The sequence below is a fragment of the Spermophilus citellus genome (assembly GCF_964194105.1).
Source record: "Spermophilus citellus genome assembly, chromosome: 10".
Taxonomy (NCBI): Eukaryota; Metazoa; Chordata; class Mammalia; order Rodentia; family Sciuridae; genus Spermophilus; species Spermophilus citellus.
This window is the reverse complement of record NC_138197.1, coordinates 35,355,138-35,369,511: the sequence shown is the minus strand read 5'-3', so window position 1 is coordinate 35,369,511 and position 14,374 is coordinate 35,355,138. Positions and strand designations below refer to the sequence as shown.

General features: G+C 36.0%; 1 protein-coding gene across 1 annotated transcript in view; it reads left to right on the top strand.

Annotated features, from left to right (window-relative positions):
- LOC308658356 (pregnancy zone protein-like) overlaps window positions 1-13,253 on the top strand; it is a gene marked incomplete at both ends in the record, with an annotated part of 47,286 nt that extends 34,033 nt beyond the window's left edge. Inside the window, 13 exons of the mRNA XM_081310912.1 lie at window positions 1,355-1,438; window positions 2,002-2,178; window positions 2,442-2,529; window positions 3,136-3,292; window positions 4,138-4,212; window positions 4,519-4,696; window positions 5,103-5,323; window positions 10,440-10,658; window positions 10,824-10,954; window positions 11,300-11,390; window positions 11,901-11,969; window positions 12,325-12,427; window positions 13,201-13,253. Of these exons, the coding sequence (XP_081167038.1) occupies window positions 1,355-1,438; window positions 2,002-2,178; window positions 2,442-2,529; window positions 3,136-3,292; window positions 4,138-4,212; window positions 4,519-4,696; window positions 5,103-5,323; window positions 10,440-10,658; window positions 10,824-10,954; window positions 11,300-11,390; window positions 11,901-11,969; window positions 12,325-12,427; window positions 13,201-13,253 (1,646 nt within the window). The remainder of the gene's footprint in view (window positions 1-1,354; window positions 1,439-2,001; window positions 2,179-2,441; window positions 2,530-3,135; window positions 3,293-4,137; window positions 4,213-4,518; window positions 4,697-5,102; window positions 5,324-10,439; window positions 10,659-10,823; window positions 10,955-11,299; window positions 11,391-11,900; window positions 11,970-12,324; window positions 12,428-13,200) is intronic.
- Between the last annotated feature and the right edge of the window lie 1,121 nt (window positions 13,254-14,374).

The window sequence follows — 14,374 nt, the reverse complement described above, 5'->3', positions numbered from 1 at the left end:
TTTGTGCATATCTCCTTCCTGAACTCAAAGCCATGATTTCCACTGCCCACTTATTATCTGCACTTATGGGCTTGCAGGACTAATAGCATGTTTAAAAAACAGAAGCTCTGCTCATTCCTATAATCTTACTTAACCCATAGTTTTCTCCATTTCAAGTAATGGAAATTTAATTTTCTATTTTCTGGGGTCAAAATATTTAGAGTTCTCCTTGTTTATGTTCTCTTCCACTCCACATCCAATCCATTCACAAATCTAGCGAGTTCCACCTTCAAGTGACATCTGAAATCTGCCTACTTCTCATCACGTGAACTTCTCTTTAGTCTTTTCTTCCCTAGTCTATCTCAATAACTTCCTCACTGCTCTCCTGATCATCTCCCCTTGTTTCACTACAGCAAAGGAATCCTTTAAACCACATGTCAGACCAATCATATCATGTCTTTCCTCTACCCAAACCCTTTAGGGGTTTTCAATGTTCCTCAGTGTTGAAGCCCGAATCTTTTAATGGCACCTATAAAGCCTCACCTCATCTGTGACTTCATATCCTACTAATTTCCCCCTTGCTCACTCCACTCCAGTCACACTGGCCCACTCTGTCCTCTTGGAATACATCTAGGATGCTCCAATCCCTGGAGTAGGTTTAGTTTGGGTTCCTTTGTTCTGGAAGTACCTTTCCCCAGGTATCTATAAATATTACTCCCTGCCTTAATTATGGTGTATGCTCACTTATGACTTTTTACCAATGAGCCTTTCAATAGGGAGCCCCCCTCTCTCTCCACACCTTTCATTTTCTGATTAGACATGGTTGAATAGCTCACCAGATAAACACTTGTACCTCTTCTAATTTTTTCCATAATACCTATCAACCTCTATCATACTACACATGTCGTTGCTTATTTACCTTACTCCAGAAGTTCAGGAAATTCATTTAAAAAATTATTATATCACTACACTTAAAATAAAACTTGGTACATAACACACAATACATATTTATAGAACAAATGTGGTTATGTAAAAGCACTAACAATAGTAGAAATTAAAATCAGCCATGAAAGGAAGGCAATAATTATATCTTAAGTCCATGCTTGTAAGAAAGGCCATAAAAAATTAGCACAAATATATATGATTAGTGTGATTATATTATGATTAATTACATATGTGATTATATATGATTAATTTTTCTAAGAGATTAATCATAACTTAAGAAGAAACTTGGATTGCATCAAAAAATATGATATAATTTGTGAGAGAAATGAAAAGTTGAGTCTGGATCATGTAGAAGAAAAAGATTTATAACAAAAATAGAACACTTCTCTCATTTGCCCCTCCCTTATATGTGTTTATCTTCTTTCATTAGATACTGGAGTGTCTGAAAAGCTGTCACTGAGAGTTCCTTCAAATGTGGTTGAAGGATCTGCCAGGGCAACATATTCAGTTTTGGGTGAGTCTCTCAGACCAACAGAAACAGCTGTCTCTCTCCGCAATTCTAGTGCATGGTCTTACTATCCAGGATTAATAAAATCACTGACACTCAGTATTGGATTAAAAAAAAAAGAACACTAAGCTAAGGATTGCACTATGTATCAGTTAGAAAAGGGGGTTCAATGCATGTTGTGTAACATGTGATGCCTGGATATAGTCTAAAATGTAAGGAGGGTCACAGCTCTGTACCCTGATCTTCAAGTGGTTTGCTAGGTGGCAATGCTTCTTAGTGGATTTTGAAATGGTTAGTAGTTCCATTTTACAAGATGCATGGTCCTTCAGAAAAGATGTTGTCACCTGCCATTCATTTTTCCCCTGCTTTCTTAAACATCCTAGAAACATCTGGTTTTTTTTTTACCTTTTTCTTTTCTTTCATTCTTCTTTCTTACCTTTTGTGCTTTCTGGTTCTTCCCTCCTTAATTACTGTAGCATCTCAGTTATCTAGTCATCTATTTTCCTAGGCCATCACAAACCATTTCTGTGGTTCCTCTGATTTTCTTTTTTATGAATTTCATTTACCAGGAGATATACTAGGATCTGCAATGCACAACCTCCAGAATCTTCTAAAGATGCCCTATGGTTGTGGAGAACAAAATATGGTTCTTTTTGTCCCTAACATCTATGTCCTGAATTATCTGAATGAGACACAACAGCTGACAGAGAAGATCAAGTCCGAAGCCATCAGCTACCTTGTCAGTGGTAAGAGATTACCTCAAAAGAACAAATGTTAATGGACCTCTGAAATATCTTATAGTGAACTCAAATCAGCATCTCCTTGGCTAAGGTTTGATAATTATCATTGCTCCAATTTCCAATAAGATAATTTAATGGTATCATCAATTCTTGGAGACATCTTAGCAAAATAATAGTTTCCCTATGACTCTTTAATAATATTAAGGGAAAAAACACTAAATTTTCAATGTCTCTGCTATTTCATACATCTATGAAAATTTTCTCTTCAGGGTATCAAAGGCAGTTGAATTATAAGCACAGAGATGGTTCATACAGCACCTTTGGAGAGTATGATGGTACAAGACAGGGGAACACTTGGTAAGATAATTATCTCCACATGCTCTCTGCTGGTTCTTGACATTTCAGGATTCTAAAGATAGCTTCTCTGATGCCTGGAGTTCTTTCATGGAAGATTGTTAACCTTTAATAATTGTCCCTACTAATTAATCTCTGAAAATTCACCTGCTCTGATAGCACAGCAAATAATGGTAAAGTGAGGACCCACAATAATAGAAAATCAAGAGAGTATCATCGTGTAAAAGAACAGAGGATGAAGCTTCTACACTGCACATTAGAAGGAGAGGAGGGAGAGCCTGGAAAGAGACCGAGGTGGAATAAAATCAAGAGAAGTCATTTGGGAAACTCAGTGTTGATGGGAGGCTTGGAGGTTCCAACAAAACCTTCTTGAGAAAAGAGTGAAGAATAGCATCAATTGTAGAGAAACCAATAAAATTGAGAGAGCACAAAGGGAGATCCAGACATTTGCTAGACTAGAGAATACCCAACCCTCAAGTATCATTTCCCCCATCCTTTCTCTCCTATTATTTCCTCCATTGCATTGTGATGGTCTGTATCTGCAGGCAGTGAATGAAGTGAGCTTCAAAGGTGAGATGTTTTTATATCTTCATATCTTTTGCTGGACAGGCTCACTGCATTTGTGCTCAAGTCCTTCGCTCAAGCTCAGTCATACATCTTTGTGGAGAAATCACACATCACAGATGCTTTCACCTGGCTCTCACAGAAACAAAAGGAAAACGGCTGTTTCCTACTCTCTGGATCACTGCTAAACAATGCTATTAAGGTGACACCTCCCCTTTTGTTCTGATTCCTGAGGATTGTGATATGTAGGAGGGATTGATGCTCCTGTTGAGTCTTTCAGTCCTCATTATATGAACTTTAAAATCTATCAATATATTAGTAGTAGTATTTTTAATGAAAATGGGGGTTTAAAAAAAATAGAATTTACCCATGTTTATATCTGCACAATTCACAATAGCCAAACTACAGAACCAGCCTGGGTATCCATCAGTGGATGAATGAATAAAGAAAATGTGGTAGATATATGCAATGGAGTTTTATTCACCCATAAAGAAAAATGAAATTATGACATTTGCAAGAAAATGAGTGAATCTAGAGACCATAATGTTAAGCAAAAATAAATCAACTTCATAAGGTCAAAGATCATTTGTTTTATCTCATGTGCAGAAGTTAGAGTGTAAAAAGGAAAAGAAAGATGGAGAGGATCTCAGGAAAAATCCAAGGAGATCAGTAGTGGAAAGGGACCAAAGGGGTGGGAGGAAGGAATGGAAGTGAGGAAGTGCTGGAGAGTGATATGGTCAAATTATATAATTATAGTCTGTGCATGTATGCATATGTAGCAACAAAACCCACCATTATGTACAACTATAATGAACCAATCAAAAATATGGAAAAGAAATCAAATGTAGTATATAATTAAAAGTGAGGAAAGGTGAGTTGGGACAGACTGATATTTTAGATATAAGGTAGAAGGGGAGAAATCAACAATGCAAGACCAACAAACAAAACCTATCTAGGGAAGACATCAAATGCAAAAGGAGAGAGAGCTAGCAGACACTGGCTGATGAATGTTGTAGTGTTTGAGACTGTTGCCTCTGATCCTTCCAGGGCGGGGTAGATGATGAGGTGACACTCTCTGCCTACATCACCATTGCTCTGCTGGAGATGCCACTGCCTGCCACTGTATGTACAAGCCCCTTCCCTACACCTCCTTCATGAATATAAGAAATAAAAGAATCACATAACCATGACTCCCTGAGGGAAATTGATTGTGATTTTCATGATATTTAATTTTGGTAAATTTCTCTGGAATATAAAGAATTAGTTCCTTTGGGAAGCTACAGGGGAAGATATAATTAGGGGAAGCTAATTCGTTCTCTGGTAATTCTAATGTTGCATAGACACATTGGCGTTTTTAATCTGGGGTTAGCATGGGGACAGTTCATGAGCCTGGTTCTGCTACTTAAGAATCACCTTTCATCTTTACAGCATAATGTTGTCCGTAATGCTCTATTCTGCTTGGAAACAGCCTGGGGCTCCATTTCAGAGACCCAAGGAATACATGTCTATACCAAGGCATTATTGGCCTATGCCTTTGCCCTAGCAGGAAAACAGGCCAGGCGGAGTGAGCTGCTTGAATCCCTAGGCAGAGAGGCTGTGAAAGAAGGTAAGAGCTGTTACTGCAAAATTTACTTCTAACAATCACTACTGATCAAAATGTGGGAGAGTACCTCTACTGAGCTCACACCCATCATGCTACCTTAATTATGATGAATAATTAAATTTTATACAACACTTAAATCTTGGGAAACATGGACCATTTTATCAATACATACATTGTCAATTTTATGCAACTCAACTTCTAATACAAGACAAGTATATAGACACAGAGTCCATGTGATTGTCTAGAAGCTTAATTTACTTTTTTGGCAAAGATTTGCCTGATGGTGACTATTTAAGACTTTCACCTCATTTGTATCAATTTGTCAGGGAGCACTAACTATAATCATTGCTTATGGATTAGATTTTAAACCATTCTCTAAGGTGAAGATTCTGTCCTTTTTATTTCAAAGAGGATTCAATGCACTGGCAACGTCCTGGGAGCCCCCAAGAAGCTAAGACACTCTATCAACCTCGGGCACCTTCTGCTGAGGTGGAGATGACATCATATGTTCTCCTTGCTTATCTCACCATCCAGCCCACCCCATCTTCAGAGGACCTGTCTGTGGCATCACGGATTGTGAAATGGATCATCAAGCAGCAAAATCCCTTTGGAGGATTCGCCTCCACTCAGGTCTGTGGAGTGACCATGGGAGGGAAAATAAATAAGTTCACACATGTGATGACACAACCATATTTTAAGAGTTAAATAAGTATGTTAGTATTTATAACTTACATTTTCTCCATTCATCCACCATCAGACAAATTCCAGCCTGTTTCTTCTATATATGAATTAATGTTCTACCTGTCTTCTAGCCTTTCATTTCTTCTCTCCCTAGTGAACCCTGAGAGCACAGGTTAGTCAAATCTTCCCAAAGCAATGCTTTCATGGGATTATTTCCCTGAAAAAATAAATCTTTATTTTTCATCCAAAATCTAAAATTATCTAATATTTTCCCATAGCTTTATTGAGGTAAAATTAAATTAAAATAAACTGCACATATTTGCAGTATGCAATTTGATCAGTTTTGACATGTATGTAACCGATACAATCAATATAAAAAGCATTTCCATTACTTTTAAAATTTGAAACCATGCAGACAGTGTTTCTGCATGATTTATTACATTAGAAATCAATCACCTAAAGATACTTGGAACCCTACCCCCACATATCAACTATTTCAAAATTAAATGGTACATTTGTAAATATCTCAGAGGTCAAGAAAGAAAGCACAAGAAAAGTAAATAAAAAGTGCCTTGAACTAAGTGATAATAAAGCTTAAAATATCAGGACCTGTGGAATGAAACAGTACTCAGATGAACATTTATAACTTAAAGTACTTGTATCAGAAAGCTAAATTTACAATCAAATTGTTTTCAAGTTGTTTAGTAGGAAAGAAAAAATAAGAATAAAAGCAAAAATATATGAAATATAGAAGAAATAATATAACTAAAATTTGATAAAAATCAAATAAGTCTAATCAAGAAAAAATAAAGAACATAAAAATCAATTTCAATGGAAAAGGAGGTATCAAAATAACCCTATAGTAGTTAAAAATATATTAAGGTAACATTAAAATTGTGTGCCAACCTATGTGATATCATATATAACATGGTCTGTATTAGAGAAGGATTCATATGTTACTGAGAAGAAAGTGTATTCGGTCATTAATGAATGAAATATTCTATATATGTCTGTTAAGTCTAAATTCTCAATTATATGTTTTACTTCTATAGCTTCTTTATTTAGTTTTTGTTTGGAAGATCTATTCAGTGGTGGCAGTGGCATGTTAAAGTTATCCAGTAGTTACCTAGTATGTGTTGTGGTCTATTTGATTCTTGAAATTGAAAAGAGTTTGTCTGATGTACATAGATGCACCATTATTTGAGGCATAAGTATTTACAACTGTTATGTCTTGTTGATGTATAATTCCCCTTAAGCAGTACAGAATGGGCTTCTTTGTCCCTTCTGATGAACTTTGGATTAAAGTTCTCTTTATTTGATATGAGGATAGAAACCACTGCTTATTTACATGATCCATGTAAATGATATGTCTTTTCCCACCCTTTCACCTTCAGTCTGTGAATGTCTTTGCCTATGAGGTGAGTCTCTTGGAGACAGCGTATTGTTGGGTCTTGTTTTTTAATCCAGTCTTTCAGTCTATGTCTTTTGATCAATGAGTTGACACCATTAATGTTCAAGGTTTTAATTGAGCTGTTCCTGTTTTTTGGGGTTTGTTTTTAATTAGTTTCTTCTTTGATTGACTATTCCTTTAGTATAGTTCCTCCCTTTGCTGGTTTTCACTTTTTTTTTCATTTAATTTCCATGAAATATTTTGTTGAGAATGTTCTGTAGTACAGACTTCCTAGTTTCAAATTTTTTTTAACTTTTGTTTGTCATGGAAGGCTCTTATTTCATTATCAAATGTGAAGCTTAATTTTGCTAGCTATAGGATTCTTGGTTGGCATACATTTTTTTTCAGAGCTTGTTATATATTATTCCAGGACCTCCTAGCTTTGAGGGTCTGGGTTGAGAAATCAGCTGAGATCCAAATTGGTTTCCCCAGTACATAATCTGATATTTTTCTCTCACAGCCTTTAAAATTCTATCTTTATTCCTTATGTTAGGCATTTTCATTATAATGTCACTTGGTTTGGTCTGTTCTAATTTTGTACATTTAGGATCCTGTAAGCCTCTTGTATTTGTTTTCCATTTCATTCTTTAGGTTTGGGAAATTTTCTCATATTATTCCATTGAAAAGATTGTGCATTCTTTTGGTTTGTATCTCTGTGTCTTCATCTATCCTGATAAATGTTAAATTTGTTCTTTCATGTTATCCCATAGTTCTTGGAAATTCTATTCCTGGTTTCTTAACATCTTCTCTTCTCTCCATGGTCAACTCTATTTTCAAGATTATATATTTTTTCTTCATTACCTGAGATTCTGTCTTCCAAGTGGTCTAGACTGTTGGTGATGCTTTTTATTGTGTTTTTAATTTGGTTTATTGTTTCATTTCAAGGATTTCTGCTTGTTGTTTTTTATCAATATCTCTGCTTCTTTATTGAAGTGACCTTTCCCTTTCTGTATTTATCTCTGATTTTATTTCTTAAATATTCCTTTACTTTGCAGACCAGTTAACTGTGTACATTCTAAACTCCTTCTCTGGCATTTCTTCCACTTGGGTGTCCATGGATTCTGTTATTGGAATACTTTGGTTTGTTTGGGGACATTTGTTCCCTTGCTTTTTCATGTCGTTTCTGTTTCTGCCATCTAACAGTATGGATCTGAGGCAATAGAGTTTCTACTCTGTGGAATTATAGTGTTCCTGAAAGTTTCTAGTACCTCACTGTTTAGGGGGAGACAAATAATAACAATAAGCAATGTACAGAATATATAGCATTAAACCAAATAGTTCCTACTATGATGTCTACAATGTTAATTATCACAATAAACAGAAATGATCTGATGAAAATTTTCTTGATGAAAAGTTAAAAACTTCTTTCCATTTTAGGGTTCAAAAGATTCTCAATTTCTCTTCTCAGCAGTTTTAGGTGGGGTCATCTGGGGCATGATGCTCCACCCTCTGGATTTCTGGAGTGAGAGAAGTAATCCTGTAGGCAGGATTCCTGGAGGTGAGGTTTAGGCTAAAGTGGGCTCCATGCTCTTTTCTGAATGCCAATTTATTTGGAGATTTTAAATCAGTGCACCTTCAGCACCCAGTACTTGCTGGTTCACGCTGAAAGACTGGACCCAAGGGATTTCCAGTGTGGTAGGTACCAATTCTTAGTCTACTATGTCACCTTTGCACCCCAAGTTTCCTGGTCTCAGGTTCAGTCCTCCAAACAATCTCCCCCACCTGTACCTTTCTAAGTTCCTGGCCAGATGCATCTCTCCCAGCTGGTCCCACAAGCAGTTGGATTAGTTGAGAGGAGGTAGAGCCAGGTGGGTTTCCACAACCAGATGTCCCCTGTGTAAACCTCTTTCCACATCTGATTTTCACCTGGTCACTTAAGCACATTCTATGTCAAGCAACGTGTGTGTACTGGGCCTGTATTTCAGGCCAAACTTGGGTTTCCCAGGAAATGGCCTCTCAGCTGCCAGTCCCTGGGCAGTGGATGCAAAATTATTCCTTCCTGTGTCCTGAGAATGCCATCTGGATAGGTATTGTGAAGCATGTCTTTCAGGTTTGTTGGGCAATGTCCTTGATCTCTAAACACTCCGTATGCAGACATGCTTTAGGCTTCCCTAAAAACACAGGTTCCTTTAATTCCCTTACCTCTTCATTATGCTCATGGAGGGAACTCTCTGGCTGGTGCTTCCAGTCTCTCTGGGCCACTGAGGATTTCTTATTTTATTATATGCAACCTCCTGTGTCCCTGATCTGCATTCAGTGTTAAGCTTTAAATTCCAATACAGTCTCCAACATCTTTTTGTTCACACATTTTGCTGAGAAGCAACCTGTCTGCTTTTTTTATTTCATTCCATGGAGAAACCAGGAAAGCAATCTCCTCTATTCTTTCATCTTGAGAACATCCTGCTAAAATTATTTAATGTTTCACCCCAAATATCTCCCATCCCTAGTAATCATAAATGCACAAATCCAAGTAGGCAGAGCCCTTTGGTTTTCTGGAATTGGCTCACCTTCATTTCCATGTCTTGTCTTAAACCCTTCCTGGCACTCCCTGATGCTTCTCTCTGTCTACAGAAATGTTCCTTAATATTCAGGGGTATCATTTCTCACCTTCATCAGTCTTCTTTTACTGTTCTAGCTCACATTTTCTTCTGCCTTTTCTGAATTTTCGAACATATATTGCGACATGAATTTATAAATTATTGAAATAGCCTTTCATTATGTCAGATAGTTGAGTCTTATTGCTATATGTGTATGGTAAGCTACTACAATGAAAAAAAATTATTTATGTTTTCCAATGTACCTAGAATGGTTCATCATTAAGATCTAGATTTGAACTGAATTTAGATTGTATTAATGAATTGTTTTTATTACTAAATAATCCTGAATGAGTATAAATTTGATATGGTTTACAGTTAGTGTGATTTAGCTACCTCCTCTTCTGTGATTTTTTTTTATTTTTTATTTTTTTTTTATTTTTATTTTTTTATTGATTATTTAAAGCATTACATAGCTCATGATATATCATCTTTCATACATTTGACTCAAATTGTGTTTTGAACTCCCATTTTCACCCCAAATACAGATTGTAGAATCACATCTGTTACATATTCACATTTTTACATAATGCCATATTAGTGACTGTTGTATTCTGCTACCTTTCCTATCCCCTACTATCCCCCCTCCCCTCCCCTCCCCTCCCATCTTCCCTCTCTATCTCCCCTGCTGTTGTTCAATTCTCTCTCTTTTTCCCTCCCCCTTGCCCCTCATAACCTCTTATAATTTTATGTATCATTGAAGGTCTCCTACTATTTCCATGTGCTTTCCCTTCTCTCTCCGTTTCTCTCCCCCCATTCGTCTTTGTTTACTGTAGTCTTTTCCTCATGCTCTTCCTTCCTGTTCTATTCTTAGTTGTTCTCTTTATATCAAAGCAGACATTTGGCATTTGTTTTTTTAGGGCTTGGCTAGCTTCGCTTAGCATAATCTGCTCTAATGCCATCCATTTCCCTGCAAATTCTATGATTTTGTCATTTCTTAGTGCTGCATAATACTCCATTGTGTATAGATGCCACATTTTTTTTATCCATTCATCTATTTTTGTACCCATCTTTTTTTCAGGATACAGTGGTAGCTCTCCAAGCACTCTCCAAATATGGAGCAGCAACTTTCACAAAAAGTAAGAAGGCAGTTTCAGTCACTGTCAAATCCTCTAACACATTCTCTGAAGAATTCCACGTAGATGATGACAATCGCCTGCTGCTGCAGGAGGTCATGCTGCCTGAGATTCCAGAGGATTACGACACCACAGTGTTGGGGTCAGGATGTGTGCACCTCCAGGTGAGACTGCCATGGTGTGAGGGATGCTGCAAATGGGAAAGCCTCAAGGGTAAATTTTGAATGTTAAGATAGGAAATGTGTGCTAACACAAGAAATGAATTGTTTGAAAGTGATTGTTAAATTTTTTGTGTGCAAATATGAAGTATTTCCCTTTTTTTTTTAAAGACTTCACTAAGATATAACGTCCTTCCCAAGAAAGAAGGGAAAGATCCCTTCACTCTGCACGTTGATCCTCATCCCAAAAATTGTGATGGAGTAGATGCTCACAGGAAATTCCAGATTCATATCAACATTAGGTAAACCCTAAATCACAACTAGACTTCTTTGTAGAAGATGAAAACTTTTCTTTCCTTGTATTGGGGGAACTCTATTGTCCAAATTAATTATGTAATGGGTATGGAAGTCTTGTAGAATTTATTTATAAGAAAATTTTCTTCACCCTTACTGAAAAGCTTTAACCTTAATAATATATTGCCCTAACTGAAGAGTAGAATTGACAAGGGTGGGTTTTTCAAAGAACAATAACACAGATACAGTAGATAGAGAAACTGAGTGGTACAATTAAACAAGGTGAGACTTCTATCTTCAATCAATTCCAAGGAATTTTATTTGAAGATTTATCACTCTGCCTTACTTCATAGTTATGCTGGTGAAAGACCCAACTCCAACATGGTTATTGTGGATGTGAAGATGATATCAGGTTTCATACCTGTGAAACCATCAGTGAAAAAGGTAAATCCAAAATGTCTTACAGATAGCAACCCCATGATTAAATGTGATATTTACATTGTCAATTTGATTTTACTAATGTCCTGGATCTTGCCTCTCTAAAGTATATTCCCACAGTTTTAGTGTAGGTCAGAAGATGATATGATGTCAATTAAGGTAAAAGTCATAAACATGATAAATAATGTTCTAGAAGGCTTAGACATCTAGGTATATGCAGATAAACTGAGTTACCTTCCAACTACACAAAAAGAAAAAAAAGAGGGTATATAAGTGCATGTGTAACTATCACATATATATATCGAATATACATTTATATCCTATAGGCATATCATATGTATGGATATATGAGAGTAATAGGATCAATAAATATTATCATTATTGTTATTCCTGAATAAATAAAAAGTAGTAATTTGAATGCTCCAGAGAACTCATTTTGATGATAAATACCTAAAAACGGCTCTCAATATAGAATTTCTTCACTCCATGTTTCTGGCTTATCCCCTTTGTCCATAGCTTCAAGAACAGCCTGAGATTCAAAGGACTGAAGTGAGCACCAATCATGTCCTAATCTACCTTAGGAAGGTAAGACTTCATAAGACTCTGCTAGGTCTGTAAAAGTAATAGAAGTTTTAATAAGTCTATCCAGACTCCAAATAATGCTTTTCACATACACAATGAGGAAGGACAAAAGAGTCACAAAGGGAAATGGGACAACTGGTCAGTGAGGTTCACTTTGCTCCATTTGATTGCCCACAGAAATTTTGTCCTTTTTTTGTCATTGGGTATGTTAAGAAAGTCACAAAATTCCCCATTCTCTCTTAGGTTTTGATAGGGATATAAAGTACAGTTATGGTATTTGATAATATTTTAAGAAAAGGAGATGTTAACCCGTAAAAAAAGCTAATCTTTGATCCCAAATCATTTCTCCTCTCTCCAGCTAACGAATAAAGCCCTGAGTTTCTCCTTCTTGGTGGAACAAGACATGCAAGTAAAGAATTTAAAACCAGCTATAGTAAAAGCCTATGATTATTATGAGACAGGTGAGTGAGATTTACATATGCTAAGCTTTGATACAAAAATCTAACAACATAAACAGTTGCATTAACTGATATGAAACTCCAAGATATTTCACTGGAAGAAAAGACAAGTTTTGGTCACTAAAAAATCATGTCCCTATGTATTAACCTCATATTTGCTCCGTAAGTAAGTTTTTGAGTCATTATTATAAACTGATCATAAAGTAGAGATAATCAGTTCTCTCTACACTTCCCTCTAAAGTTGCTGTCTTGGACTGAATTATTCTAGAAAGATAAGAAAAGTAGCAATAACTTAAAAACTACATCTCAATATTGATGTATAATATAAGAAATTGAATTTTTTGGTTTGCTTTGGACAGTCTCACACAATTTGGGGAGTTTTGTAATATATTAAGAAATTCTTCCATTTCCTCATAACTTTAAAGTCAAGATTTACCAGCACCAGCACCAGAGCATGCTGCTACTGTTAAGACTTATCTCCTTTTTAGTTTAAGACAGGTTCATAGAGGAAGGCATAATTCCACTGGGGAAGGCGCATCTGTGGGAATTGACTGTCCCCAGTGCTGTAGTGGCACACAAGCACACCATCCATGTCACCAGCCCTCAGTTCTGTACTCAAGAGCTTAGTTCTCTTGGTCTCTTTCCCCAATCCCAAACAGCTTAGTACAGAATTGTTTTCATTGGTTCTGTGGGTATACTCTATGTCTATTTACTTAGCTTATAGGTTTGTTAATTGTTAATTAATTGCTTATTGTAGGATCATTTTTGTGTTTCAGATGAATACACTATTGAAGAATACAGTGCCCCTTGCAGTGCTGGTACAGTATAAATAGTAAAACCTAATGCCAATTTAAAGAAAATGAATAGGTGCCTCAGTTTTCCACATAAGACTGCTGCTTAAGATGAGTGTGTTATTTCCATATTATAAAATCCTATGTATCTTTATGAATTGAACTAAACCATACATATTATAGAAATTCTCAATTAAAAAGTTCAAGTAAAATATAATTACTGGTTTCTAAAATGATTGCTTCTAGATAAGTTCAAGAATTTACCACATATAAAAACTAAAATGTCTATTATTTAGTTTACATTCTCTACCAAGTGTTCACCCACACCTATCTAGGATATTTCTGAATATATATAATTAAGGCTCACAAATGTGTCTCTCTAGTTATCCATATAGCATGAGAGATGCAATCTATAATACCTTCTCTTAGGCTTATTAACAGGGTCCAACTTTGACAATATTGTACTATGTCAAAATTTCTGTGTCACCTTTAGTTCTCCGTTTTAAAATACATAAAAACTGAGGACAAATCTATCATTTAAAATGATCAGGTTATTAAATTTCTATATTTATAATTGAATATAAAAATGTTCTTTTAGTAGGTCAAATATTTTCTTTAATGTTTCTGCATATTCTTTTACTTTTTAGAATCTGAACAAGGAAATGTTTGAAAATGGAAACTTATGGATTTAATCAGAAAATCCTTAGAAATGAAGAACAAAGACTTTAAAAAGGGAAAGGAATTGGAAACACATAAAATTTATATGTCACATAAATTTATGACAACTCTATCTTTTCTGTTCTTGCATTCTTCTGAATATTCCCCATCATAATTTCAGACATTCAAGCTGAAATAGAGTCTATTATCCTGTGCTTTGTTCTGCTATGGTTTGGAGGTCTGCCCACTAAGTTGCATATGTTGGAAAACTAATACCCAAAGTTCTGGTGAACAAAAAGTCCAGGACTGGACAAACCCTACCCCAACATCTCCCCCAGCAACCTCTCCCCAGCATTCACAGTTTAGAACAACCAAGATGTCCCTTTTCATCTCAAATGGAAGGTACCTCATGCAGGCACAAACCAGAATGTTCCACCTGGTCAAGGTGCTCACCTGTCTGCTGAGCCCAGGCTGGCCCTCTAAGGAAGTAATGATATGGCAG